Genomic DNA, 27,460 nt, shown 5'->3' on the forward strand with positions numbered 1-27,460 from the left:
GAGTGAAGTGAGTGTGTGGCCAGGGTGGTGTGGGTCTCCGATCATGCTCTGATGACTCCTGTAGAACCCGTTGCTAGTGGGGAGGTTAGTACCCGTGATGGACTGGGCAGTGTTGACATCTCCTTGCAGTCGTCTTCTCTCCTGGGTGGTCAAGTTGCTGAACTAGGCCGTGATGCAACCAGTCAACATGCTCCACTGTATCCCAGTAGACGTTCAGCAGAGTCTGGGTGGCACGGTGGCACAGCGGTAGAGTTGCTGCCTTGCAGCGCCAGAGACTCGGGTTCGATCCTGACTACAGGCGCTTGTCTGTACTGACTTTGTACGTTCTCCCCGTGGATTTTCCCCAGGAACTCCGGTTACCTCCCACACTCCAAGGATGTACAGGTTTGGAGGTTAATTGGTTTGGGTAAAATTGTAAATTGTCGCCGGTGTGTGTAGAATAATGTGCGGGGATCGCTGGTCGGCACGGACTCGATGGGCCGAAGGGCCTGTTTCCGCGCTGTCTCTCTAAACTAAACTAATCTCCGCAATCTTCTGAGGAAGTGGACAGTTAGACAGGTACAGGTTTGGAGGGATATGGACTGTAGAAGTGTAGAAAACAGGTGCGGGAGTAGGCCATGCGGCCCTTCAAGGCAGCACCGCCATTGGCTGATCATCCAAAATCAGTACCCCGTTCCTCCATTCTCTCCATATCCCTTGATTCCGTTAGCCCCAAGAGCTACATCTAACTCTCTCTTGTATACATCAAGAATGTATCAAATCACCATGAATCGCCAAACGCGGGCATGCGGGACTAGTGTCGCTGGGGCATGTTGGCCGGTGTGGGCAAGTTGGGCCGAATGGCTTGTTTCCTCACTCTATCGCTCGATGACTCTTAAAGTAGAGGCGTTGATGGGGTTTCTTAGATAATTGCTTCCATGTGCTGGTGCTCTCTCTTATAACCTCTCATCCCCGAACCCCCAGAGCCTCAATGAGCACATTTCGGATGTTGATGCTGTTTATTGATTGATTGATTTTTATACCTTTAATAATCCTTTACAGGAAATTACAGTGCCACGACAGCTTCAAGACAGACATACCACCACACATTTCCTCAAATAGCTTCCATACTTAACAAGTTAAAATACAAGTTAAAATACAATGAATGAAAAAAAAGTGGAGTTATTTATGCGCATTATATAACCTTATAGCAGCTGGTATACAAGACTTCCTATAACGTGGCCTTTCTTCCCCCCCCCCCCATCTTGTGTTGCAGTGAAGAAGTCTTTCCTCGGACAGAACAAGTCACTATGGGGCCCCCTGGAACTCGTGGAGAAACTCTGCCCCGAAGTTGCGGAGATTGTAACAAGTGTGCGTGACCTGCCCGGGTTAAAGTAAGGAATTTTGTCTCGCATATGGAGGTCGTAGAAATGCTCAAATATTAAAGGAGAATTGGTCTGATTTTATTTTTCCGCCAAATAGTTTGGTTGAGTATAGAAGTTGGGAGGCCATGTTGCAGCCATACATACTGTAAGACGTTAGTTTAGTTTAGAGATACAGCGCGGAAACAGGCCCTCTGGCCCACTGAATCCACATCGACCAGCGACTGCCGCACACTAAAGGGCCTGTCCCACTTTCACGACCTAATTCATGACCTTTTTTACTCGTGGACATTTTTCATCATGTTGAAAAAACGCCCCGACCTACTTGATGCCACGAGTACCTACGACTAGCATCACGACCTACCTACGACCTTGTGACGACCATGCTGCGAGTACGAGTCAAGGGTCGTGAATTAGGTCGTGAAAGTGGGACAGGCCCTTAACACTATCCTACACACACTAGGGACAATTGTACACTTATACCAAGCCAATTAACCCACAAACCTGTACGTCTTTGGAGTGTGGGAGGGCAATGAAGATCTCTGAGAAAACCTACGCGGTCACGGGGAGAACGTGCAAATTCCGCACAAATGGAAGCACCCGTGGGCAGGTTCGAACCCGGGTCTCTGGCGCTGATAAACCGGTAGCTCTACCGCTGCGCCACCGTGACGCCCCAGTTGGTGAGGCCGCATTTAGGGTATTGTGTTCAGTTCTGGGCACCATGTTACAGGGGAGATGTTGTAAAAGATGCGGAGTCAGGTCTTTGGCGCTGTGAGGCAGCAGATCTTAGAGAGAGTACAGAGGAGATTTACTAGAATGTTGCCTGGGTTTCAGCAACTAAGTTACAGAGCAAGGTTGAACAAGTTAGGGCTTTATTCTTTGGAGCGCAGAAGGTTAAGGGGGGACTTGATAGAGGTCTTTAAAATGATGAGAGGGATAGACAGAGTTGACGTGGATAAGCTTTTCCCACTGAGAGTAGGGAAGATTCAAACAAGGGGACATGACTTGAGAATTAAGGGTCAGAAGTTTAGGGGTAACATGAGGGGGAACTTCTTTACTCAGAGAGTGGTGGCTGTGTGGAATGAGCTTCCAGTGAAGGTGGTGGAGGCAGGTTCGTTTTTATCATTTAAAAATAAATTGGATAGTTATATGGACGGGAAAGGAATGGAGGGTTATGGTCTGAGCGCAGGTATATGGGACTAGGGGAGAATACGTGTTCGGCACGGACTAGAAGGGTCGAGATGGCCTGTTTCCGTGCTGTAATTGTTATATGGTTATATCGTCATCTACCAGCTGGTGCAGCCCCGAGGGTCAGCATCGATCAAGGGCAGAGATTCTAATCTCAGTGGGAAGTGGCTAATGACGAACAATTCTTTTATGTAGTTAGAGAAAGGTGTGGTAGTTTAGTTTAGTTTAGTTTAGAGATACAGCGTGGAAACAGGTCCTTCGGCCCACCGAATCCCCGCCGACCAGCGATCGCCCCGCACTCTAGCCCAAACACTAGGGACAATTTACAGAAGCCAATTAACGGGCAACCCTGCACGCCTTTGGAAAGTGGGAAGAAACCGGAGCACCCGGAGAAAAGCCACGCATGGCACAGGGAGAACGTACAAACTCCTGTACAGACAGCACACGAGGTCGGGATCGAACCCGGGTCTCTGGCGCTGTAAGGCAGCTACTCTACCGCTACCTTACAATTGAGGCCTAGTAATTGCTTAATTACTGACTTACCTTTTATTACAGACACAAGATCCAGATAAAAGGCAAGACATTACATAGAATAAATTGCATACAGAAGCACAATAGACAACAGGTGCAGGAGTAGGCCATTCAGCGTTTCGATCATTCAATGTGATCATGGCTGATCATCCACAATCAGTACCACCTTCCTGCCTTCTCCCCATATCCCCTGACTCCGCTATTTTTAAGAGCCCTATCTAGCTCTCTTGAAAGCATCCAGAGAACCTGCCTCCACCGCCCTCTGAGGCAATAATTTACATTCAAAAGCACAATACATGGTTTAAGATCAAGAATTTAAAAAATCAATGTCCTACAACTATACCAATGTCTCCACAGCTGGGATTGGTAGTGTGTAGTGCTAAACCTGTTTGATAAGGCCAAAATGATTTCATTTTCAGACTCAGTAATCCGGCTAATACATAAGATTTCTTAAGACAGTCTGTAAAGTGTTGACTCCTGCAGCCACAAACATTTCACTTGCACGACACCATCGAGGTCTCTAAAGCAATATTCTCATGGCATCATTATAAGCTGCATTATTAGTCTCTGTAAGCTTGACAGTTGTGGCTGCCATTCCTTTGCAGAACCCCGCTGGGCCGAGCTCGGGCCTGGTTAAGGCTTGCCATGATGCAGAAGAAACTGGCGGATTACCTACGCATCATTGTCTTCAGGAAAGACCTCTTCAGGTGGGTCTTGTGTTTCTCGACCGTTACCCCGTGTGATGAAGAGTGGGAGGGTTAGGAGATACAAAAGGACTGGACAAGCTAGATGCAGGAGAAATGTTCCCAATGTTGGGCCAGTCCCAGAACCAGGGGCCACAGTCTTAGAATAAAGGGGAGGCCATTTAAGACTGAGGTGAGAAAAAAACGTTTTCGCCCAGAGAGTTGTGAATTTGTGGAATTCCCAGCCACAGAGGGCGGTGGAGGCCAAATCACTGGATGGATTTAAGAGAGAGTTAGATAGAGCTCTAGGGGCTAGTGGAGTCAAGGGATACGGGGAGAAGGCAGGCACGGGTTATTGATAGGGGACGATCAGCCATGATCACAATGAACGGTGGTGCTGACTCGAAGGGCCGAAAGGCCTCCTCCCACACCTATTTTCTATGTTTCTATATTGATCTGTGAGAGTCTGATGCAATGATCCCAGCAATGATTGGGTTAACGAACGAGGAGCGTTTACCGGCTCTGGGCTTGTACATCATCCATCTCCCTCCATTCCCCACATATCTATTTAACTATCCAAAAGATAGAAAAGCCAACATCCTATCAACCTCCCACCCTCCTCATCTGTATCAACCTATTACCTGCCAGGTGTGTGGGAAGGAACTGCAGGTGCTGGCTTAAACCGATGAAAGACACAAAAAGCTGGAGTGACTCAGCGGGTCAGGCAGCATCTCTGGAGAGAAGGAATGGGCGACGTTTGGGGTCGACACCCTTCTTCGGACTGAAAGTCACCGGAAAGGGAAACAAGAGACATGGACGGTGAAGTGGACAGATATAGAACAAGTGGATGAAAGATATTCAAAAAAGTAACAATAACAAAGGAAACAGGCCATTGTTAGCTGATTGCTAGGTGAGAACGAAAGGCTGGTGTGACTTGGGTGGAACATGAACTTCAAGATTCAAGAGAGTTTATTGTCATGTGTCCCAGACAGGTCAAGGAAATTCTTGCTTTGCTTCAGCACAACAGAATATAGAAGGCATGAATACAGAACAGATCAGTGTGTCCATATACCGTTGTATAAATATATACACACATGAATAAATAAAACACATAAAGTGCAAATAAACAGATAATGGGCTATTAATATTCAGAGTTTTGTTTGAGTTGAGTTCAATAGCCTGATGGCTGTGGGGAGGAAGCTTGAGGGATGGAGAGGGAGGTTACTTGAAGTTAGAGAAATCAATATCCAAGCTGCCCAAGCGAAATATGAGATGCTGTTCCTCCAATTTGCATTTCGGCCTCACTCTGACAGTGGAGGAGGCCTTGGACACAAACGTCAGTGTGGGAATGGGAGGGAGAACTGCCAGGTTATGTCCTGCCTCTCTGCCAACTCCCCCCCCCCCCCCCCCCCCCCCCATCTTACAATCAGTCTGAAGAAGGGTCTCAACATGAAACATCACCTACCCATGTTACGCAGAGACGCTGCCTGACCTGCTGAGTTACTCCAGAACATTTGTGTCTGAAGAAGGGTCCCGACTAGAAACGTCACTTTATCCATGACCCACTGAGTTACTCCACACATCTGCAGTTCTTTGCTTCTCCAACTTGCCTTCATATTCGGCGCGGACATCATGAGCTGAAGGACCCATTCCTATGCTGCACTGTTCTGAAGAAGGGTCTCCACCCGAATCGTCACCCATTCCTTCTCTCCAGTGATGCTGCCTGTCCCGCTGAGTTACTCCAGCATTTTGTGTCAATCTTCCGTTTAAACCAGCATCTGCAGTTCTTTCCGACACTGTACTGTTCTACGTTCAGTTTAGTTCAGATTTATGGAGCGGAAACAGGCCCTTCGGCCCACCGAGTGCGCGCCAACCAGCGATGCCCGCACACTAGTGCCATCCCACACACACCCTAGTGACAATTTATAATTTTACCGAAGCCTATTAACCTACAAACCAGTACGCCTTTGGAGTGTGGGAAGAAACCGGGACACCCGCAGAAAACCCACGCAGGTCACGGGGAGAAGGTACAAAGTCCGTACAGACAGCACCCGTAGTCTGGATGGAACCCGGGTCTCTGGCACTGTAACTACACCGCTGCACCACCGTGCCACACTACTCATTTCAAAAGCTGTGTGGAATCACTGGAATTTTGAAGGATGAGAAGGGATTTTATAGAAACATATAATGCAGGAAAAATGTTCCCGATGTTGGGGGAGTCCAGAACCAGGGGTCACAGTTTAAGAATAAGGGGTCGGCCATTTAGGACTGAGATGAGGAAAAACTTTTTCACCCAGAGAGTTGTGATTCTGTGGAATTCTCTGCCACAGAAGGCAGTGGAGGCCAATTCACTGGATGTATTCAAGAGAGAGTTAGATTTAGCTCTTAGGGCTAACAGAATCAAGGGATACGGGGACAAAGCAGGAACAGGGCTCTGATTCTGGATGATTAGCCATGATCATATTGAAATGCGGTGCTGGCTTGAAGGGCCCAACGGCCTACTCCTGCACCTATTTTTTATGTGCTTTGCTGTTTTGCTTGCAGCGAGTTCTATGAAGACCACGCGGTGATGATGGAAGAGGAGGGAATGGTGATCGTTGGACTGCTGGTTGGACTCAACGTGATTGATGCTAACCTGTGTGTGAAGGGAGAAGACCTGGACACCATGGTAAGGCTGGCTGTTGCCTCTGGTCTTTCACATTATCCATCCGTTACCTGTGTGACTCCTGTTAGAAAGGGGGCAAATTATACTGCCAGTTCACACCTATCAAATCCTACACGTGTTTACTTTCGAGGGTAGTGATCCTCAACCCGGGTACATGTTCAGCAAGTACCAATACAGCCATCAGGCTATTAAACACTACATCCTCCAATAAGCTCTGAACTACATGGACTATTATTGTTGTTATTGCACTATATATGTGTGTGTATGTATATATATATGTGCGTGTGTGTGTGTGTATGTATATATGTGTGTGTGTGTGTTTGTATGTATATATATATGTGCGTGTGTGTATGTATATATATATATGTGTGTGTGTGTGTGTTTATGTATATGTATGTGTGCGTGTGTTTGTATGTATATATATATATATATATGCGTGTGTGTATGTATATATATGTGTGTGTGTGTGTGTGTATGTATATATATGTGTGTGTGTGTGTGTTTGTATATATATATATGCGTGTGTGTATGTATATATATGTGTGTGTGTGTGTTTGTATATATATGTGTGTGTGTGTGTGTGTGTTTGTATATATATATATGTGCGTGTGTGTATGTATATATATGTGTGTGTATGTGTATGTATGTATATATATATATGTGCGTGTGTGTATGTATATATATATGTATATGTGTGTGTGTGATCTCACTGCACACAATACTCCAGGTGTGATCTCACTAGGGCTCTGTACAACTGCAGAAGGGCCTCTTTGCTCCTATATTCGATTCCTCTTGTTATAAACGTATGCTGTCCTGTGGGTGACAGCCTGTGACGCTGGTATATAAAGCGCCAACTTATCCATTAAAAAGTTATTGTAGATTTATTGTAGATAAGTTCATTTCCAGTGTGATTATTATACTTCGGTGTAACCTTGTGTTGTGAAGGCGGGTGACACGGAGTGTCGTGCAACTTGACGGTTTTAGGGCGTCGGTCACCGACGTTCGCAGTCGCCGAGAAAACCGCAAAGTGGGACAGGCCCTGAAGTGTGCTGGGTCCAGTGCAGTTTGTTCAGGCATGTGCACGCCCAGTAATTTAAAGCCTTCGACTCTCTCCACCACCGTCCCGTAGATGGAGACAGCTTTAGTGGATCCTCGTCCTTCCTCTTCCAAAGTCCAGAATCAGTTTAGTTTAGTTCAGAGATACAGCGCGGAAACAGGCCCTTCGGCCCACCGAGTCCCGCGCCGACCAACGGTCACCCCGTACTCCAGCACTATCCTACACACTGGGGCCACATTTTTACCCAAGCCAAATTAGCTCACATAACCTGTGCTTCTTTCGAGTGTGGGAGGAAACCGGAGCACCCGGGGAAAACCCATGCGGTCACGGGGAGAACGTACAAACTCCGCACAGACAGCGCCCCTAGTCAGGATCGAACCCGGGTCCCTGGTGTTGTGAGGCAGCAATTCTAATGCTGCGCCGCCGTGCCGCCCCTTAACCGTGCCGCACCATCTATTTTAAAAAAACACAAAGTCCTGGAGTAACTCAGCGGGTGATAGGTGAGTTACTGCAGAACTTTGTATCCTATTAAAGGCAATGCATTGTTTTGTGGGTGTGTGAGACAGAGAGAGGGAGAGAGAGGGAGATTATGGAAGCCATTGTATTCACTGTAACTACATCTGCAGAATATGTTAGGAGCACTAAGAAAGTTTAGACTCTGCCCTGTGTCAGGGAAGGAGGAGGGGGGGGGCACGTTAAACATTAACTTTGTTCCAGTGAGCCATGACCCTTGGATTATATCGTCCAAAATTGTTCAGTCGAAAGAGTCAATATGTTCCAACTATGAGCAAAACATGAAACATCGGTGGCGCAACGGTAGAGCTACTGCCTGACAGCGTCAGAGACTCGGGTTCGATCCTGACTGCTGTCTGTACGGAGTTTGCACGTTCTCCCCGTAACCCGCGTGGGTTTTCTCCGAGATCTTCGGTTTCCTCCCGAATTCCAAAGACTCACAGGTTTGTAGGTTAATTGGCTTGGTATAAGTGTAAATTGTCCCTGGTGTGTGTAGGATTGTATTCATGTGCGGGGATCACTGGTCGGTGCGGACTCGGTGGGCCGAAGGGCCTGTTTCCGCGCTGTATCTCCAAACTAAAAACTAAAAGTAACTTTTACTCACAATCCCCTCTCTTCCCCCTTCCCCCAGCCCTCTTCCAACCCAGTCATTTAACCAGTTCCACAGTTCCCCTCGTTGTATCCATCTTGAGATCACACCTTCCCTCGCCAACACTGGGCCTACCTGGGCACCCACCTGCCTGAGGTCATTTGTGGCTGGTCTTTTCGCCCCTCCAGCTCTCACCGCCCCCCCCAACCCCCTATTTTCAGTCTGATGAAGGGCCTCAACCTGAAATGTCATCCATCCTTTTTCTCCAGAGATGCTGCTGAGAGATAGGACAGGCTAGATGCAGGAATCAAGGGATATGGGGAGAAAGCAGGAACGGGGGGCACTGATTTTAGATGATCAGCCATAATCATATTGAAGATAGATTGTTAAGGGTTTGGAGATTGTTACGGGTTTGGACACGCTAGAGGCAGGAAACATGTTCCCGATGTTGGGGGAGTCCAGAACCAGGGGCCACAGTTTAAGAATAAGGAGTAAGCCATTTAGAACGGAGACGAGGAAACACTTTTTCTCACAGAGAGTGGTGAGTCTATGGTATTCTCTGCCTCAGAGGGCGGTGGAGGCCGGTTCTCTGGATGCTTTCAAGAGAGAGCTAGATAGGGCTATTAAAGATAGCGGAGTCAGGGGATATGGGGAGAAGGCAGGAACGGGGTACTGATTGGGGATGATCAGCCATGATCACATTGAATGGCGGTGCTGGCTCGAAGGGCCGAATGGCCTACTCCTGCACCTATATTTCTAGATTTCTATTTTCTAATCCGTGTTATCTGCTATTGATGGCATTCATGGCAACGTCGTGGACTTTGGATACCGTGTGGAATGAATTATTTTCTGCACTTTCTGGCCCCCGGACAAAATCAATGTACGTAAAAATTGACGTTACCCGGGAACATTGTCAAGATGTTGGGAAAAAATTCAGAAAGGTGTTAAATGATTATTGCAGTTGAACAGCACAGGAAAGTGACAGGAATCCAAACATTATGCTGCCTTTACAAGGGGCAGCACGGTGGTGCAGCGGTAGAGTTGCTGCCTCACAGCGCCAGAGACCCGGGTTCGATCCTAACTACGGGTGCTTGTCTTGTACGGAGTTTGTACCTTCTCCCCGTGACCTGCGTGGGTTTTCACCGGGAGCTCAGGTTTCCTCCCACATTTTGTCCCCAGTGCGTGTAGGAAAGTGTTAGTGTGCGGGGATTGCTTGTCGGCGGTGGGCCTGTTTCTGCGCTGTATCTCTAAAACTAAAGGAACGAAAGCTACAGGGGACTGATGGAGTCGTGATGGGATGAAGATCATTGTCTTGTAACCGTTCATTGTGTCTCACCTCAGCCCCATTTCTTCCCCAGGTTGGAGTTATTGACTTCTCCATGTACCTGAAAGGTGACAATGACAACAACGGATGCTTCGAGAGGTAATTGCTGCAGACGCTGCGCTGTCCTGCACCACATGCGCTCCTCTGGGAAGGTTGGGAATTTTTCCATAGGGAAGCAACTCCTGCAAATGTCTTCCTTGCAGTTTTTCCCATTTAAAAAACACATTGATTAAATCACAAGGGAGGCACAGTGGCATGACTTCTTGAGTCGGGGATTATGGGGAGAAGGCAGGAGAATGGGGTTAGGAGGGAGTGATAGGTCAGTCATGATTGAATGGCGGAGTAGCCTTGATGGGCCGAATGGCCTAATTCTACTCCTGTCACTTATGATCTTATGAACTTGTAGAGAGCGCTGTCTCACAGCGCCGGAGACCCGGGGGTCGATCCTGACCTCGGGTGCTGTCTGTGTGAAGTTTGCACGTTCTCCCCGTGACGGCGTGCGTTTCCTCCGCGTCCTCCCCTATCCTGAAGACATAGAAACATAGAAAATAGGTGCAGGAGTAGGCCATTCGGCCTTTCGAGCCTGCACCGCCATTCAATATGATCATGGCTGATCATCCAACTCAGTATCCTGTACCTGCCTTCTCTCCATACCCCCTGATCCCTTTAGCCACAAGGGCCACATCTAACTCCCTCTTAAATATAGCCAATGAACTGGCCTCAACTACCTTCTGTGGCAGAGAGTTCCAGAGATTCTCCACTCTCTGTGTGAAAAATGTTTTCCTCATCTCGGTCCTAAAAGATTTCCCCCTTATCCTTAAACTGTGACCCCTTGTTCTGGTGGGTCACAAGACGTGCGGGTATGTGGTTAAACCGACCCGTGTAAAATTGTCGGGAGTGTGGGGAGTGGATGTGAAAGTGGGATGACTTAGAACTAGTGTGAATGGCGTGGGCACGGTGGGTCGACGGACCCGTGTCCGCGCTGTATCTCTGAGGCGGGTCAGTGGCGCAGCGGTGGAGCTATCCAGTCAGCGGAAAGACTGTACATGATTACAATCAAGCCGCCCACAGTGTACAGATCCAGGATAACGTCAATAGCGTTTAGTGCAAGGTAACATCCGATTGGAGATAGCCCGAGGATCTCCAATCAGGTAGACGGTAGGTCAGGACTGCTCTCTAGTTGGTGACAGGACCATCTAGTTGATAACAGCTGGGAAGAAACTGTCCCTGAATCTGGAGGTGTGCGTTTTCACACTTCTGTACCTGGTGGCAGAGAGGAGGAGAAGGAGTGACTGGAGTGAGGATGAATGAATGAATGAAACTTTGTTGTCACATGTGACAAGTCACAGTGATACTCTTTGTTTTGCATAGTCAAGGCATACAAAGAGTGGCCACATAAAGGGCGCCGACACTGTTGCAGATTATCCCAGGGCAGGTCCACCTTTGTTCCCCTTGACTATCCTGCCTGATGGAAGAGGGGAGAAGTGACCGGGGTGAGATTACCCTGCGTGGGGGGAGAGGGGAGAAGAGGGGGTGAACGGGTTGCGACTATTGTTGCCTCGGAGTAGTATTGATGTACTTGGGACTGCAGAATGATTTGACTTCACCCCACTGCCTCTTAAAAGCAGCCCCTGGACTGTCAAAGTTTGCTCTTTCTCTGAAGCGTTATAAATGAGTCTCTATTTTTTATTTCAGTGATGGACAGATCTCTGCTATCCTGGATCAGAAGAACTACGTGGAAGAGCTCAATAGACAGCTGAAGTAGGTCGCTCTGAATCTTTTGCCCTTTCGTTTTAGTTTTACCCTTTCAGCGTGGAAACAGACCCTTCGGCCCACCGAGTCCGCATCGACCAGCGATCACCCTGCACCCTAGCACTGTCCTACACGCATTCGGGACAATTCACGAGTTTACCCAAGCCAATTAACCTACAAACCTGTACGTCTTTGGAGCGTGGGAGGGAAACCAGTGCACCCGGGGAGAACGTGCAAACTCCGCACAGACAGCACCTGCAGTCAGGATCGAAACCGAGTCTGCGAGTCTCCGGTTCATTTCCACAGCCAAGTCGATAGGCAGAGATTAACAGATTCTTGATTAGTACGGGTGTCGGGTTATGGGGAGAAGGCAGGAGAATGGGGTTGAGAGGGAAAGATAGACCAGGCTTGGTTGAATGGCGGCGTAGACTAGATGGGCCGAATGGCTTCATTCTGCTCCTAGAACTTTTGAACATTTAAAAAAACATTAGGACAAGAAAAGGGATAGGACAGGTTTAGAGGGATATGGGCCAAACACAGGCAGGTGGGACTAGTGTAGATGGGGGCATGTTGGTCGGCGTTGGCAGGTTGGGCCGAAGGGCCTGTTTCCATGCTGTATCACTATGGCAACAACTATATTATGTGTGCCCAATCCTTGGGTTGGTTTGGTTCTTCCAGTGGATAATTATGTGTTTCTGCTTTCAGTTCTACAGTCGGCAGCCTGCAGGGCAGAGTCTCATCACTCGAAACGGCAAACTCTAAACTGATTGAAGAGGTACTGACTTTAGATTTCAAAATTACTGATGCATTCTCCAGATTTTAAATGTTCGTGCCTTTGGCCACTTCCAAGGCTGAGATCTTGTGCCTGTTAGGCCCCCTTCGGTCGTGGCTGGCCATGGGTGGCTCCAAGGTGCTATTTCCTATATGGAGGACGCCTGGTGCGTGACTTTGTGTAACATGGGGAGGCTGGTGCACAGACAGACACCCCACGGTCCTTGACAGATCTGGGTCAGGATCCAGTGGCATGGAGTCCAAGACGACCGGAGACCCTTTTCTGCTGCAGCCTTCATCCGCCTTCCCAACCGTTGTGACGCTCCACCAAGGTCAGCCATCGTCCTCCGCCTGTTCCACCGTTGAGGTCTTGGTTGGATTGCTCTTTGTCAGAGACCTCCCCCTCGACCTTACCGCCTTGGGTGGCCCTACCAGGAGCATAGCTCCAGACGGCATCGCTCTCAGATCTCAGGTCCACACAAGCTTCTCCACCATGACAAGGTGACCATCCACAGAGAAGTGGATTCACTGCCTCAACAGTTGAACAAACTACACATTAGAGCAGCACGGTGGATCAGCGGGTAGAGGTGCTGCCTCACAGCGCCAGAGACGCGGGTTCGATCCCGACTACTGGTGCTGTTTGTGCGGAGTTTTGTACGTTCTCCTCGTGCGGGGATCGCTGATTGGCGTGGACTCTGTTGCCCGAAGGACCTGTTTCCGCACTGTATCTCTAAACCCAAACTAGACAACTAAAACTAATGGCATTTGGTTGATACTAACGATTATGTACTTAGTTTAGAGACACAGCATGGAAACAGGCCCTTCGGCCCACAAAGTCCTCGCTGCCCAGCGATCACCCCGTACGCTAGCGTTCTCTTACACACTAGGGACGATTTACAATCGGCAGAGGCCAATGAACCTACAAATCCCGCAGATGTGGGAGGAAACCCGGAGCCCCCGGAGGAAACCCACGCGGTCAGGGGGAGAACGTGCAAACTTCACACAGACAGCAGCCGAGGTCAGGATCGAACCCGGGTCTCTGACGCTATGAGGCAGTAGCTCTAGCCACTGTGCCGCCCTTAGTGGGAGTTGTGGTGAAAGAGCATAAAGAGTTTAGTTTATTGTCACGTATATAGCGAGGTACAGTGAAAAGGCTTTTGTTTGTGCTATCCATCAGCGGAAAGACTATACATGGTTACAATCAAGCCGTCCGCAGTGTACAGATACAAGATGAAGGGAATAACGTTTAGTGTGAGTTAAGGTCCAGTGTAGGACAACTAAAAATAGTCCGAGGGTCTTCAATGAGGCAGATGGTAGTACAGCACTGCTCCCTGGTTGTGGTAGGATGGCTAACAGCAGGGAAGAAACTGTCCATGGATCTGGAGGTGTGTGTTTTCACACCTCTATACCCCTTGCCTGATGGGAGAGGGGGTGAAGAAGGTGAGACTGGTCCTTGATTACGCTGCTGGCCTTGCCGAGGCAGCGTGAGGCGTAGATGGAGTCAATGGAAGGGAGGCTGGTTCGTGTGATGGTCTGGGCTGCGTCCATAACTCTGCAATTTGTCTTTGATTTGAATTTGCCTTTGATTTGTCCTTTTCACCTCTTCGTTTCCTTTGTTCTTTGCACCTTTTCATTACCCCTGGTTTCCCTCTCCCCCTGATTCTCAGTCTGAAGCAGGGCCTCGACCCGAAACGTGGTTTATTTATTTTCACCAGAGATGCCGCCTCACCCGCTGAGTTACTCCAGCATTTTTGTGTCTAGCTTCTTTGCAATTGCTTGCGGCCTTGGATGGAGCCAGAACATGAGATGAACCCTTTGTTGTTGCCGCTACCTTGTGACTCGTGATCCTCTCTCTCTCTCTCTTCTTTCCTATAGTTAGCAATTGCTAAGAACAGCATCATCCGCTTGCAAGAGGAAAACCTCCAGTTTCGTAACGACAACGTTGAAATGTTATTCACAGCCCAAAAACAACTCGAGGTACGTTCACGCTCATAAGTGATAGGAACAGAATGAGGCCATTCGGCCCATCATGTCTATTCCAGCATTCAATCATGGCCGATTTATCTCTCCCTCCTAACCCCATTCTCCTGCCTTCTCCCCATAACCCCTGACACCCGCACTCATCAAGAATCTATCTATCTCGGCCTTCATTGCCTCCACAGCCTTCTGTGGCAGTGAATTCCACAAATTCACCACCCACTGACTCACTAACTACCTCCTCATCTCCTTCTGAAAGAAACAACTCAATTCTGAGGCTATGGCCTCTGGTCCTGGACTCTCCCACTAGTGGAAACATCCTCTCCACATCCACTCTATCCAGACCTTTCACTATTGCTAGATGCAGGAAGATTGTTCCCAATGTTGGGGAAGTCCAGGACAAGGGGTCACAGTTTAAGGATAAAGGGGAAATCCTTTAGGACCGAGATGAGAAAAACATTTTTCACACAGAGAGTGGTGAATCTCTGGAACTCTCTGCCACAGAAGGTAGTTGAGGCCAGTTCATTGGCTATATTTAAGAGGGAGTTAGATGTGGCCCTTGTGGCTAAAGGGATCAGGGGGTATGGAGAGAGGGCAGGTACAGGATAATGAGTTGGATGATCAGCCATGATCATATCGAATGGCGGTGCAGGCTCGAAGGGCCGAATGGCCTACTCCCGCACCTATTTTCTATGTTTCTATTTGGTAAATTTCAATGAGGTCCCACCCCCCATCCTTCTAAACTCCAGTAAGTACAGGCCCAGTGCTGTCATGTGTTAACCCACTCATTCCTGGGATCATTCTCGTAAACCTCCTCTGGACCCTCCCCAGCGCCAGCACATCCTTCCTCAGATATGGGGCCTGTGATCGAGAATGTTAAAGTCGGCAGGTCCGTAGTTAAAGTCGGCAGGTCCATTGTCAAAGATTCAAAACCGTGGCCAAGTCCAAGTTGGAATTGGATGCGCTCGGTTTAAGTGGGCCATCGATGATGCATAGAACAGCACAGCACAAGGACAGGCCCTTCGGCCCACAATGTTCGTGCTGTACATAACCCCAAGGCCAGCACCTATCTACACGAACACAATGTGAATACTGTTGTACCGTCGTCAGCTCCCTTTACGCGGCGACTCTTTACATACTTGTGCACCGTTCACAAAACAAAGAGTTTAACGTAACACCAAGTCCACGGGACAATAAAATATCGATCAATTCCAGGGCGGGGAGGTGGTGCAATGGTAGAGTTGCTGCCCCTCAGTGCTTGCAGCACTCCGGGTTCAATCCTGACTACGGGGGCTGTCAGTACGGAGTTTCCACCTTCTCCCCCGTGACCGACCCGGCCGCCATTTTACACTCTGTCGTCTAACAGAAGGTGTTTTTTTTTTAACCCGTTCAGTTGGAGAAACAGAGCATGTCGGAGGAGCTGGAGGCCTGCCAGGGTTGTCACCCCGGCATGGATGACGTTTACAACGAGGCACATCGACAGCTGAGGGCTGAATCCCGCTTACGCCAGGTAGGTGCCATCTACAGAGTGGACGTGGAGGAGAGGATGTTTCCACTAGTGGGAGAGTCGAGCACCATCAGAATTAAAGGACGTTCCTTGAGGAAGGAGATGAGGAGGAAAGTCTTTAGTCAGAGGGTGGTGAATCTGTGGAATTCATTGCCACAGAAGGCTGCGGAGGCCAAGTCAATGGATATTTTTTAAGGCAGAGATAGATAGATTCTTGATTAGAACGGGTGCCAGAGGTTATGGGGAGAAGGCAGGGGAATGGGGTTAGGAGGGAGAGAGATAGATCAGTCATGCTTGAATTGCGAAGTGGACTTGATGGGCCGAATGGCCTAATTCTGCCTCGTGAACTTCAGAACTACGCCGGTGGGCTCTCATCATCGTTACTTCTGTGTAGAGGTACATTGCGGAAACAGGCCCTTCAGCCCCCCCCCCCCCCCCCCACCCTCCCGAGCCCACACGGACCAGTGATCACCCCGAACACTAACACTACCCCACACACTAGGACAATTTACAATTTTACCAAAGCCAATTAGCCTGCACGTCTTTGGAGAGTGGGAGAAAACTGGAGCATCCGGAGGAAACACACGCAGGTCACAGGGAGAACTTACAAACTCCGTACAGGCAGCACCCGCGGGTCAGCATCGAACACGGGTCTCTGGCGCTGTGAGGCGGCAACTCTACCCGCTACGCCACAGTGCCGCGCCCAACTTGTATGAAGGGGAGATTGTTGGCCGTCAGTATGTAGGACGAAACATAGAAACATAGAAAATAGGTGCAGGAGTAGGCCATTCGACCCTTCGATAATATGATCATGGCTGATCATCCAACTCAGTATCCTGTACCTGCCTTCTCTCCATACCCCCTGATACCTTTAGCCACAAGGGCCACATCTAACTCCCTCTTAAATATAGCCAATGAACTGGCCTCAACTACCTTCTGTGGCAGAGAATTCCAGAGATTCACCACTCTCTGTGTGAAAAATGTTTTTCTCATCTCGGTCCTAAAAGATTTCCCCCTTATCCTTAAACTGTGACCCCTTGTTCTGGACTTCCCCAACATCGGGAACAATCTTCCTGCATCTAGCCTGTCCAACCCCTTAAGAATTTTGTTTAAGAAGGAACTGAAGATGCTGGAAAATCGAAGGTACACATAAATGCTGGAGAAACTCAGCGGGTGCAGTAGCATCTATGGAGCGAAGGAAATAGGCAACGTTTCAGGCTGAAACCCTTCTTCAGACCCTTAAAAATGTTGTAAGTTTCTATAAGATCCCCCCTCAATCTTCTAAATTCTAGCGAGTACAAGCCGAGTCTATCCAGTCTTGGGATAACGTTAGAGCTGGTGTACGGGGAGAGGTGGGGGGGGGATCGCTGGTCGGCGCAGACACGGTGGGCTGCAGGGCCTGTTTCCCCCGCGGTATCTCTAGACTAAACTACACGGTGCTCACTAGGTGGAGGTGACTGTGTTGTTCTATCCGTCAGGACGTGGAGTGTGACCTGCTGGTGCAGATCAGTATGAAGCAGGAGATAGAGATCGCCATGAAGCTGCTGGAGAAAGACATTCACGAGAAGCAGGACGCCCTCGTCAGCCTTCGGCACCAGCTCGAGGAGGTGAAGGCCATCAACGTGGAGATGTTTAAGAAGCTCAAGGTAAGTCGGCTGATCTCGAAAGCTGCACATGGCGGCACGGTGGCGCAGCGGTAGAGTTGCTGCCTCACAGCGACGGAGACCCGGGTTCCATCCCGACGACGGGTGCAGGTCCGTACGGAGTTTGAACGTTCTCCCCGTGGCCTACGTGGGTTTACTCCAAGATCTTCGGTTTCCTCCCACATCCCAAACACGTGCAGGTTTGTAGGTTCATTGTATTGGTGTAAATCTAAAATTGCTCTTAGTGTGTGTAGGATAGCGTTAGTGTACGGGGGTCGCTGGTCGGTGGGCCGAAGGGCCTGTTTCCGTGCTGTATCTCTAAACTAAACTAAACTAAACTAATGAAAACAAAGAGGTACAGAACTAGAAACACACACCTCCAGATTCAGGGACCGTATCTTCCCAGCTGTTATCAGGCAACTGAACCGTCCTCAAAGGAACTAAAAGGAGGTAATTGAGGCAGGGATTACAATGACATACAAATCATTTGGATAGATTCGTGGATAGGGTGGGTTCAGAGGGATAAGGGCCAAATGTGGCCAGGTGGGCCTAGTGTAGATGGGGCATCTTGGTTGGCATGGGCAAGTTGGGCCGAAGGGCCTGTATCCATGCTCGAGTACTCTATATGCATGTCATAAGCCTTCCTTACCACTCTACCCATGCTACCACTTCTACAGACTGGGTCCTGACCTGAAATGTCACCTATCCATGTTCTCCAGAGATGCTGCCTGACCCACTGAGTTACTCCAGCACCTTGTGTCCTTTGGTCTACCAGAACAATGCCTGGGTTAGGGGATATTAGCTACAGGGAGAGATTGGACAGACTTGGATTGTTCCTTCTGCATTTAACATATGATGAGCGTTTAACGGCACTGGGCCTGTACTCGCTGGAGTTGAGAAGAATGAGGGGGGACCTCATTGAAACGTACCGAATAGTGAAAGGCTTGGATAGAGTGGATGTGGAGAGGATGTTTCCACTAGTGGGAGATTCCAGGACTAGAGGTCACAGCCTCAGAATTAAAGGACGTTCCTTTAGGAAGGAGATGAGGAGAGATTTCTTTAGTCAGAGGGTGGTGAATCTGTGGAATTCTTTACCACAGAAGGCTGTGGAGGCCAAGTCAGTGGATATTTCTAAGGCAGCGATAGATAGAATCTTGATTAGATCGGGTGTCAAGGGTTATGGGGAGAATAGGGTTGGGAGGGAGAGATAAATCAGCTGTGATTGACTAGCGGAGTAGACTTGGTGGGCCGAATGGCCTAATTCTGCTCCTATCACTTATGACCTTGGGGGGGCCATCTTGGAGACTGCCTTCTTCTCTTTCCCAATCCTTTGACTTGGAGCCTAGCGAGTGTTTATACACATCAGTTCAGTTTGGTTTGTTGTCACATGTGCTGAGGTACAGGGAAAAGCTTTAAACCCCACGAACTTCGGCCAACAATGATCGGCGTTTCCTTGGACCCAGGGCTCCGAAGATGGTTTGAAGCAGAAAAGCGAGATGATGAGCCAGCTGGAAGAGAAGACCCACAGCGTGACCGCCGCCATGAAGCAGATCGAGCAAAGGTACAACCTCGTGGTCGCCTCCTTTGGCTTCCTTCCCCCTTCTGTCTTTGCCGGGTGACGTTCTGCGTACATGACCTGCAACGGGCAGTGTGTGCCCGACCAACAGGCCCTGCCCACCCTAGCCAGCCTTGCCAGCCTGCTGTTGGCCTCTTGGTTCAAGTTGTAGAGTCATAGAGTCACACAGCCTGGAAACAGGCCCTTCGGCCCAACTTGCCCATGCCGACCAACATGCCCCATCTATCTACACTCACAGTCATACAGCCTGGAAACAGGCCCTTTGGCCCAACTTGCCCATGCTGACCAACATGCCCCATCTACACTCATAGAGTGATACAGTGTGGAAGCAGGCCCTTCAGCCCAACTTGCCCATGCTGACCAACATGCCCCATCTACACTCATAGAGTTATACAGCCTGGAAACAGGCCCTTTGGCCCAACTTGCCCATGCCGACTAACATGCCCCATCTACACTCAGAGTGATACAGCGTGGAAACAGGCCCTTCGGCCCAACTTGCCCGTGCTGACCAACATGCCCCATCTGCACTGACCCCACCTGCCCACCTTTGGCCCATATCCCTTCAAACCTTTCCTATCCAAACCTTTTTTAAAGGTTGTTATAGTAGCTGCCTCAACCACCTGCTCTGGCAGCTCGGTCCATATATCCGCTCCCACGGAGAGAAAAAGTTGCCCCTCAGGTTCCTATTGAATCTTTCCTCTCTCACTTTAAACCTCTGGTTCTTGATTCCCTTACTCTGGGTAAAAGATTCAGTTAAAGGATTGGGTAAATGTGCATTTGCCCCCGATCTATTCCCCTCATGATTTTATCCGCCTCTATAAGATGACCCTAAATCCTCCTGCGCTTAAAGGAATAAAGTCCGAGCCTGCTTCCCTTATACTGGGTAAAATACTGTGCATCCAGCCTATCTATTCCGCTAATGTGGCCCCGTTCCCTCGAATCCAGTTGCTGTTATCAGCATCCGAGCAGGGTTACCTGTTAACTGATGAACTGCCCTGAATTATCCAGGTGCCACAGCGGCAGGGAGTCGCTCAAAGATATTCAGAATCTTCAAAGATTTATTAGTCCAAACATGAGCTTGTCGTAAGCACATGTTTTGTGGTCCATCGCCAGAGACCCGGGTTCAATCCTGACCACGGGTGCTGTCTGTACAGAGTTTACATTCTCCCCGTGACCACGTGGGTTTTCACCGGGTGCTCCGGTTTCCTCCCACACTACAAAGACATTTGTAGGTTTGTAGGTTAATTGGCTTAATGTAAAATTGTCCCACGTGTGTGCAGTGTAGAGTTAATGTGCGGGGATCGCTGGTCGGCGCGGACTCGGTGGGCCGAAGGGCCTATTTCCGCACTGTATCTCTATAGCCTAAAAAGGGTCCCGACCCGAAACACTACCTATCTATGTTGTAGACTCATAGAGTGATACAGTGTGGAAACAGGCCCAATTCGGACCAACCTGCCCACACTGGCCAACATGTCCCAGCTACACCAGTCCCACCTGCCTGCGTTTGGTCCATATCCCTCCAAACCTATCCTATCCATGTACCTGTCTAACTGTTTCTGAAATGTTGGGATATTCCCAGCCTCAACTACCTCCTCCGGCAGCTTGTTCCATACACCCACCACCCTTTGTGTGAAAAAGTTACCCCTCGGATTCCTATTAAATCTTTTCCCCTTCACCTTGAACCTATGTCCTCTGGTCCTCGATTCACCGACTCTGGGCAAGAGACTCTGTGCATCTACCCGATCTATTCCTCTCATGATTTTGTACACCTCTGTAAGCTCACCCCTCATCCTCCTGCGCTCCATGGAGTAGAGACCCAGCCTACTCAACCTCTCCCTATAGCTCACACCCTCCAGTCCTGGCAACATCCTCGTAAATCTTCTCTGAACCCTTTCAAGCTTGACAATATCCTTCTAACATGGTGGCCAGAACTGAACACAATATTCTAAATGCGGTCTCACCAACGTCTTATACAACTGCAACATGACCTCCCAACTTCTATACTCAATACTGTGGCTGATGAAGGCCGACTGAATGTTCTCCAGGGATGCTGCCCGACTTTGCTAATCTATCTCACACTGTTGACCGTGGGGTCTTGGTGGGTTGTTCCTCCGGTCTCTGTATTAGATCCTAGTTTGTGCGTCGAGCATGTATTCACCATCTACATTTGATGTACTCCAGCCTCATCCATTACTATCTTTGCTTTTCCTATTGAGATAAATTGTTGTTGCTCTCGTTGGAAATGTCACTGCTATTAACATCTTTTTCTTTCTTCCGCTTGCATTTCACACTTTCTTTTTTTCCCCCCTTTCTACCCCCACCCCACCCCGTTTGCTTCTGCCACTTATTTTGGTGACCTCCCCCCCTCCCCCTCTCCCGCCAAGTGATAAAGATTTATTAGTTCAAACACAGGCTGTCGTAAGCGCTTGCATGAAGTGTATCGGCAGAGAGTATAACATATAGGATCCCCCTTGGTACCCAGAAGCCTGGTTATCACTCTGATCTTTGATGCAAAGAACAGTAGTAACTTCAAATTGTATCCAGTGTGGGATTGTGCAAGAATGTAACTGCTTCACTCTCCCACCCTCCCTCTCTCTTTCTCCATCTCCACTCTCTCTCTCTCTCTCTCTTTCTCTCTCCATCTTGCTCCTCTCTCTCTATCCCCACCTTCTCTTTCCCCTCTCTCCTACCCTGTCCCTCTCTCTCAATCCTCCCATCTCACCTCTCCCCTCCACCCGACTCCCCCTTCTTTCTCTCCTGCCCCAGTCATCCTCTCTCTCTCCCTTATCACCCTCCCTCTCTCTCACTCTCCATCCCCACCTTAACTCTCCCCCACTGGCTCCTCTCTCTCCCCTTCCCATCTGTCTCTCCCCTGCCCGTTTCTCTCTCTCCCTCTCTACCCCCTCCCGCCCCCTCTCTCTCTCTCTCTATTTCGCTTTCTATCCCTTTCTCTCTCTCTCTCTCTATCTCTCTCTCTCTCTCTCTCCCTCTCTTTCTCTCTCTCATTCTCTTCCTCTTCCTGGCAACTCCGTCTTTTGTCTTTGGCGTAGTTTTATTGATTCACCATTGACGCTGCATGGATAGCACACGACAAAAAAGCCTTTTGCTGCATCTTGGTACACGAGGCAACAAACTAAACTAAACCACTATGGTTGCTTCACTGGCACTAGTTTGGTTTGTTGGCACGTGTAGCGAGGTACAGTGAAGAGCTTTTGTTGCGTGCTATCCATTCAGCGGAAGGACAATACATGATTACAATCCAGTCTGGTGAAGGTCCGGGTGTTGATAATGGTTGACCCTTTGGACATGGTGGATGTTGGAGATCCCATCGCCCGTAGTGAATTGTGTGGTAACACTTGCCCCTGCCTGAATGTTGTGTCGAACATGCTCAAGGCAGACTGGGCTGGTGTGCGTGTGCGTGTGTTTCTGAGGAGTTCTGAATGGATGTTAACATCGTGTATACATCGGAAAGCACCCGCATCTCTGATCCCCACCGCCCGGTCCCCACCGCCCAGTCCCCACCGCCCAGTCCCCACCGCCCAGTCCCCACCGCCCAGTCCCCACCGCCCTGTCCCCACCGCCCAGTCCCCACCGCCCAGTCCCCACCGCCCAGTCCCCACCGCCCAGTCCCCACCGCCCTGTCCCCACCGCCCAGTCCCCAGTCCCCACCGCCCTGTCCCCACCGCCCAGTCCCCACCGCCCAGTCCCCACCGCCCGGTCCCCACCGCCCAGTCCCCACCGCCCAGTCCCCACCGCCCAGTCCCCACCGCCCTGTCCCCACCGCCCCGTCCCCACCGCCCAGTCCCCACCGCCCTGTCCCCACCGCCCAGTCCCCACCCCCCAGTCCCCACCGCCCAGTCCCCACCGCCCCGTCCCCACCGCCCAGTCCCCACCACCCAGTCCCCACCGCCCAGTCCCCACCACCCAGTCCCCACCGCCCAGTCCCCACCGCCCCGTCCCACCGCCCAGTCCCCACCACCAGTCCCCACACCCAGTCCCCACCGCCCAGTCCCCACCGCCCTGTCCCCACCGCCCTGTCCCCACCGCCCTGTCCCCACCGCCCTGTCCCCACCGCCCAGTCCCCACCGCCCAGTCCCCACCGCCCAGTCCCCACCGCCCAGTCCCCACCACCCAGTCCCCACCGCCCAGTCCCCACCGCCCGCCCAGTCCCCACCGCCCAGTCCCCACCACCCAGTCCCCCAACGCCAGTCCCACCGCCCGCCCAGTCCCCACCACCCAGTCCCCCACCGCCCCGTCCCCACCGCCCCGCCCAGTCCCCACCGCACCTGTCCCACCGCCCTGTCCCCACCGCCCAGTCCCCACCGCCCAGTCCCCACCGCCCTGTCCCCACCGCCCAGTCCCCACCGCCTGTCCCCACCGCCCCGTCCCCACCGCCCAGTCCCCACCGCCCGGTCCCCACCGCCCAGTCCCCACCGCCCTGTCCCCACTCCCAGTCCCCACAACCCAGTCCCCACCGCCCAGTCCCCACCGCCCTGTCCCCACCGCCAGTCCCCACCACCCAGTCCCCACCGCCCGGTCCCCACCGCCCCGGTCCCACCGCCCTGTCCCCACGCCCGTCCCCACCGCCCCGTCCCCACCACCAGTCCCCACCGCCCAGTCCCCACCGCCCGGTCCCCACCGCCCGTGTCCCACCGCCCTGTCCCCACCGCCCCGGTCCCCACCGCCCAGTCCCCACCGCCCAGTCCCCCACCGCCCAGTCCCCACCGCCCAGTCCCCACCGCCCGGTCCCCACCGCCCAGCACCGCACCGCCCAGTCCCCACCGCCCGGTCTGCACCACCCAGTCCCCACCAACCCGTTCCCACTCGATCCACGTTATCCCACTCTCCCTGCACACTAAGGGGCAAATTTACAGAGGGGGGAAAATTCATCTGCAAAACCCGCACGTCCTTGGGATGTGGCTGGAAATAGGAACAGCCGGAGGAAACCCACGCGGTCACGGGGAGAAGGCACACAGACAGCGCCCAAAGTCAGGATGGAACCCGGGTCTCTGGCGCTGTGAGGCAGCGGTTCTACCCGTTACTCCCCCCGTGTCGCCCGTTGTGGGGCAGAGTCGGTGGTGAATCCATGATCCATGCCGTTGTTGCCGCTGCTTGACTCTTTGTCCTCTCTGTTCCTTCCCTAAAGTTAGTAACTAATTGGAAGATCAAATCCTCCCAGGCTGTGATTAAGCTTCCATAAAGCCGCCTGTGCTGTGAGCTCACTAATGAACCCTATCTAGTTACGTTCGGAAAGATGCAGAAACGCCTACTTGTTGATTGGACCCACTATGTTGTCGGGGAATGTCTTGAGTTCCTTCCATAGACCTGTTGTCATGACTTCCTTTGTCACTCTGACTTGGCAAACCTATGTTAAGATTAAAATTGCCTCTGATTCCAAACATCTTTTGTTGAAGTTTGTTCCGTCGAATGGTTTCGGTTTATTATGGTCCATGTGTACCAAGGTAGAGTGAGAAAATTTGTTCCGCTTGCTCTCCGAACAGATCAGACATACCGTATACAAATGCAAGCCCACCGTAGTTTTCTCCCAAACTTATCAGGAATCTCCGCCTTAAAAAATATCCGTTGATTGGCTCCACAGCCGTCTGTGGCAATGAATTCCACAGATTCACCACCCTCTGGCGAAAGAAATTCCACCTCGTCTTTCGAAAGGAACGTCCTTTTATTCTGAGGCTGCGGCTGAGTCTAGTCCTAGACTCTCCCACTAGTGGCAACATCTTCCCCACATCCACACTATCCAGGCCTTTCACTATTGGGTAAGTTTCAACGAGGTCCCCCTCCCCCTCATCCCTCTAAATCCAGCGAGTACAGGCCCAGTGCCGTCAAACGCTCATCACACATTAGTGTTCAAGAAGGAACTGCAGATGCTGGAAACTCGAAGGTACACAAAAATGCTGGAGAAACTCAGCGGGTGCAGCAGCATCTATGGAGCGAAGGAGATAGGCAACGTTTCGGGCAGCCCGAAACGTTGCCTATCTCCTTCGCTCCATAGATGCTGCTGCACCCGCTGAGTTTCTCCAGCATTTTTGTGTACCCCCCGCTTATCATACGTTATGATGTCCTCAGCGGATGGAACATTCCCCGAGCTGGTGCCAGGAGTCATAGACCACTCTCACCGATGATTTCTGTTCATAGTTAAGAAGCCCCTCAGAGCCGTCATTCACTGCCTGAAGAAGGATCCCGACCTGAAACGTCGCCCGTCCATTCCCTCCACAGATGCTGCCTGACCAGCTGAGTTCCTCCAACACTTTGTGTTCCACTCAACTACTCATATCCTTGCCTTGGTTTAACTTGGCAATATATATATATCACATGGCACTTAGGTTTGAGTTAAATTCCATCTGCCATCGGAACTGAGATTACACATCCTTATTTTCTGAGGCTAGATTATTCATTTCTGTTATTTTTGTTTCATCTAAGCTGCCCCATATCCTTTTTTGTTCTGTCTCTTCTTGGCAAATACCCAGTACATAGAAACATAGAAAATAGGTGCAGGAGTAGGCCATTCGGCCCTTCGAGCCTGCACCGCCATTCAATATGATCATGGCTGATCATCCAACTCAGTATCCCGTACCTGCCCTCTCTCCATACCCCCTGATCCCTTTAGCCACAAGGGCCACATCTAACTCCCTCTTAAATATAGCCAATGAACTGGCCTCAACTACCTTCTGTGGCAGAGAATTCCAGAGATTCACCACTCTCTGTGTGAAAAATGTTTTTCTCATCTCGGTCTTAAAGGATTTCCCCCTTATCCTTAAACTGTGACCCCTTGTCCTGGACTTCCCCAACATCGGGAACAATCTTCCTGCATCTAGCCTGTCCAACCCCTTAAGAATTTTGTAAGTTTCCATAAGATACCCCCTCAATCTCCTAAATTCTAGCGAGTACAAGCGAGTATAGCAGTCGTGCCCACTTATCGCCACATGTGCCAGCGATTTTTCGTTCAGACCGAAAGGTCTGAATGACAATAAAGGAATTCAGATTCAGATTCAGATTCAGATTCAGATTTCTCTGGCTTGTTACAAAATGAATCGTGCATTCTGAGATAGATCCTTTAATAAATGATCTCTTTCCCTTTTCCTCATTTTACCTCTATTTGGTGGCATTGGCACTTTCTACATCTCTTCCCATTTCACACTCATGAACCATGTTACTACATTGCACTTATATTACTATCCTTAAGGGAACCTTACCTGATTTACCTAAACACTTGTTCCTTCTTTTCTAACATTTTTCCACCCATCACACAATTTCATTTGAATTATAACCCAGTGTATAGTCTTACTTGTTCAATTTGACAGGTCTTTTGCCTCTCCTGCATTTAAGGAGCTATGGCGCTATATATACAGCCCGGAAACAGACCCTTCGGCCCAACTGGTCCATGCCGACCAAGTTACCTGATTGCATTTGCTAGCGTCTCGCCCATATCCTTCCAAAACCTTTCTTATTCAAGTATCTATCTTTTAAATGTCTCATAATTGCACCCTCCTCTACCATTTCATCTGGCATCTCGTTCCATACACCCTGCAGGTGCTGGTTTACAAATAAAAAAGACACAAAGTGCTGGAGTAACTCAGCGGGTCAGGCAGCATCTCTGGACAATGTGGACAATCGGTGACGTTTCGGGTCGGGACCCTTCTTTAGATTTTCCCAGTCTGAAGGAGGGTCCTGATCTGAAACGTCACCTACCCATGTTCTTCAGGCATGCCGTCCGAAACGGCTGAGTTACTCCAGCACTTTGTGGCCCATCTTATGTGGAGATAAAAGTTGTCACTGAGGTTCCTTTTGAACGTTCAGTGCCACCTCCGAAAATACCCAGGTCATGGCCAACAGTAAATAAAAACTCGGCAGTGAACAGGTTAAACCTATGTCCTCTAGTTTAGACATCTCCACCTTGGGGAAAAAAGACTGTGGCTATTCGCCTTCTCTACACCCCTTGGGGTTTTATAAACCTGTACAAAGTTGCAAATCAAGTGAGGTTTGTCCCAAGATGTCACTTTTCCCGAGTACTTAACACGATGTGTTAATAGCATCCACGTGTCTTCCCTCCCTCCTCCTTCCACCCCTCATCCCACCTTCACTCCCTCCTCCCACCCTCCCTCCTCCCATGTGTAAGTGCCGCCTGGATTAAAACCCGTCTTTCACAGCCTCTTTAAGTCATACATTCAACTGTGATCGCAGCTCTGGTAAGAGAGCCATAGAAGGCTTGTTTCAACCTGTTCTAAGCTCCTCAAACTCCCTCGGTAGGACCTTGCTCTTAACTTTCCTGTTTATTCGCTTGACCCGTGGACTGCAATAACCGGAT

The 27,460-nt window shown here is 50.2% G+C and overlaps 1 protein-coding gene across 3 annotated transcripts in view; it reads left to right on the plus strand.

Annotated features, from left to right (window-relative positions):
- The window catches only part of rufy2 (RUN and FYVE domain containing 2), a 46,494-nt gene that overhangs the window by 6,981 nt on the left and 12,053 nt on the right, over nucleotides 1-27,460 (plus strand). For 2 of the 3 annotated variants that reach the window (XM_033034383.1, XM_033034381.1), the window contains exons 3-12: nucleotides 1,256-1,373; nucleotides 3,686-3,787; nucleotides 6,308-6,431; nucleotides 9,946-10,010; nucleotides 11,607-11,672; nucleotides 12,369-12,438; nucleotides 14,310-14,411; nucleotides 15,805-15,921; nucleotides 17,397-17,564; nucleotides 19,025-19,122. In XM_033034383.1, the coding sequence (XP_032890274.1) occupies nucleotides 1,256-1,373; nucleotides 3,686-3,787; nucleotides 6,308-6,431; nucleotides 9,946-10,010; nucleotides 11,607-11,672; nucleotides 12,369-12,438; nucleotides 14,310-14,411; nucleotides 15,805-15,921; nucleotides 17,397-17,564; nucleotides 19,025-19,122 (1,030 nt within the window). Of the gene's footprint in view, nucleotides 1-1,255; nucleotides 1,374-3,685; nucleotides 3,788-6,307; nucleotides 6,432-9,945; nucleotides 10,011-11,606; nucleotides 11,673-12,368; nucleotides 12,439-14,309; nucleotides 14,412-15,804; nucleotides 15,922-17,396; nucleotides 17,565-19,024; nucleotides 19,123-21,521; nucleotides 21,819-27,460 lie in introns of those variants that run through there. The other variant, XM_033034382.1, reaches the window with a different exon arrangement.

Source organism: Amblyraja radiata, chromosome 15 (assembly GCF_010909765.2).
Source record: "Amblyraja radiata isolate CabotCenter1 chromosome 15, sAmbRad1.1.pri, whole genome shotgun sequence".
NCBI classification, from domain to species: Eukaryota; Metazoa; Chordata; class Chondrichthyes; order Rajiformes; family Rajidae; genus Amblyraja; species Amblyraja radiata.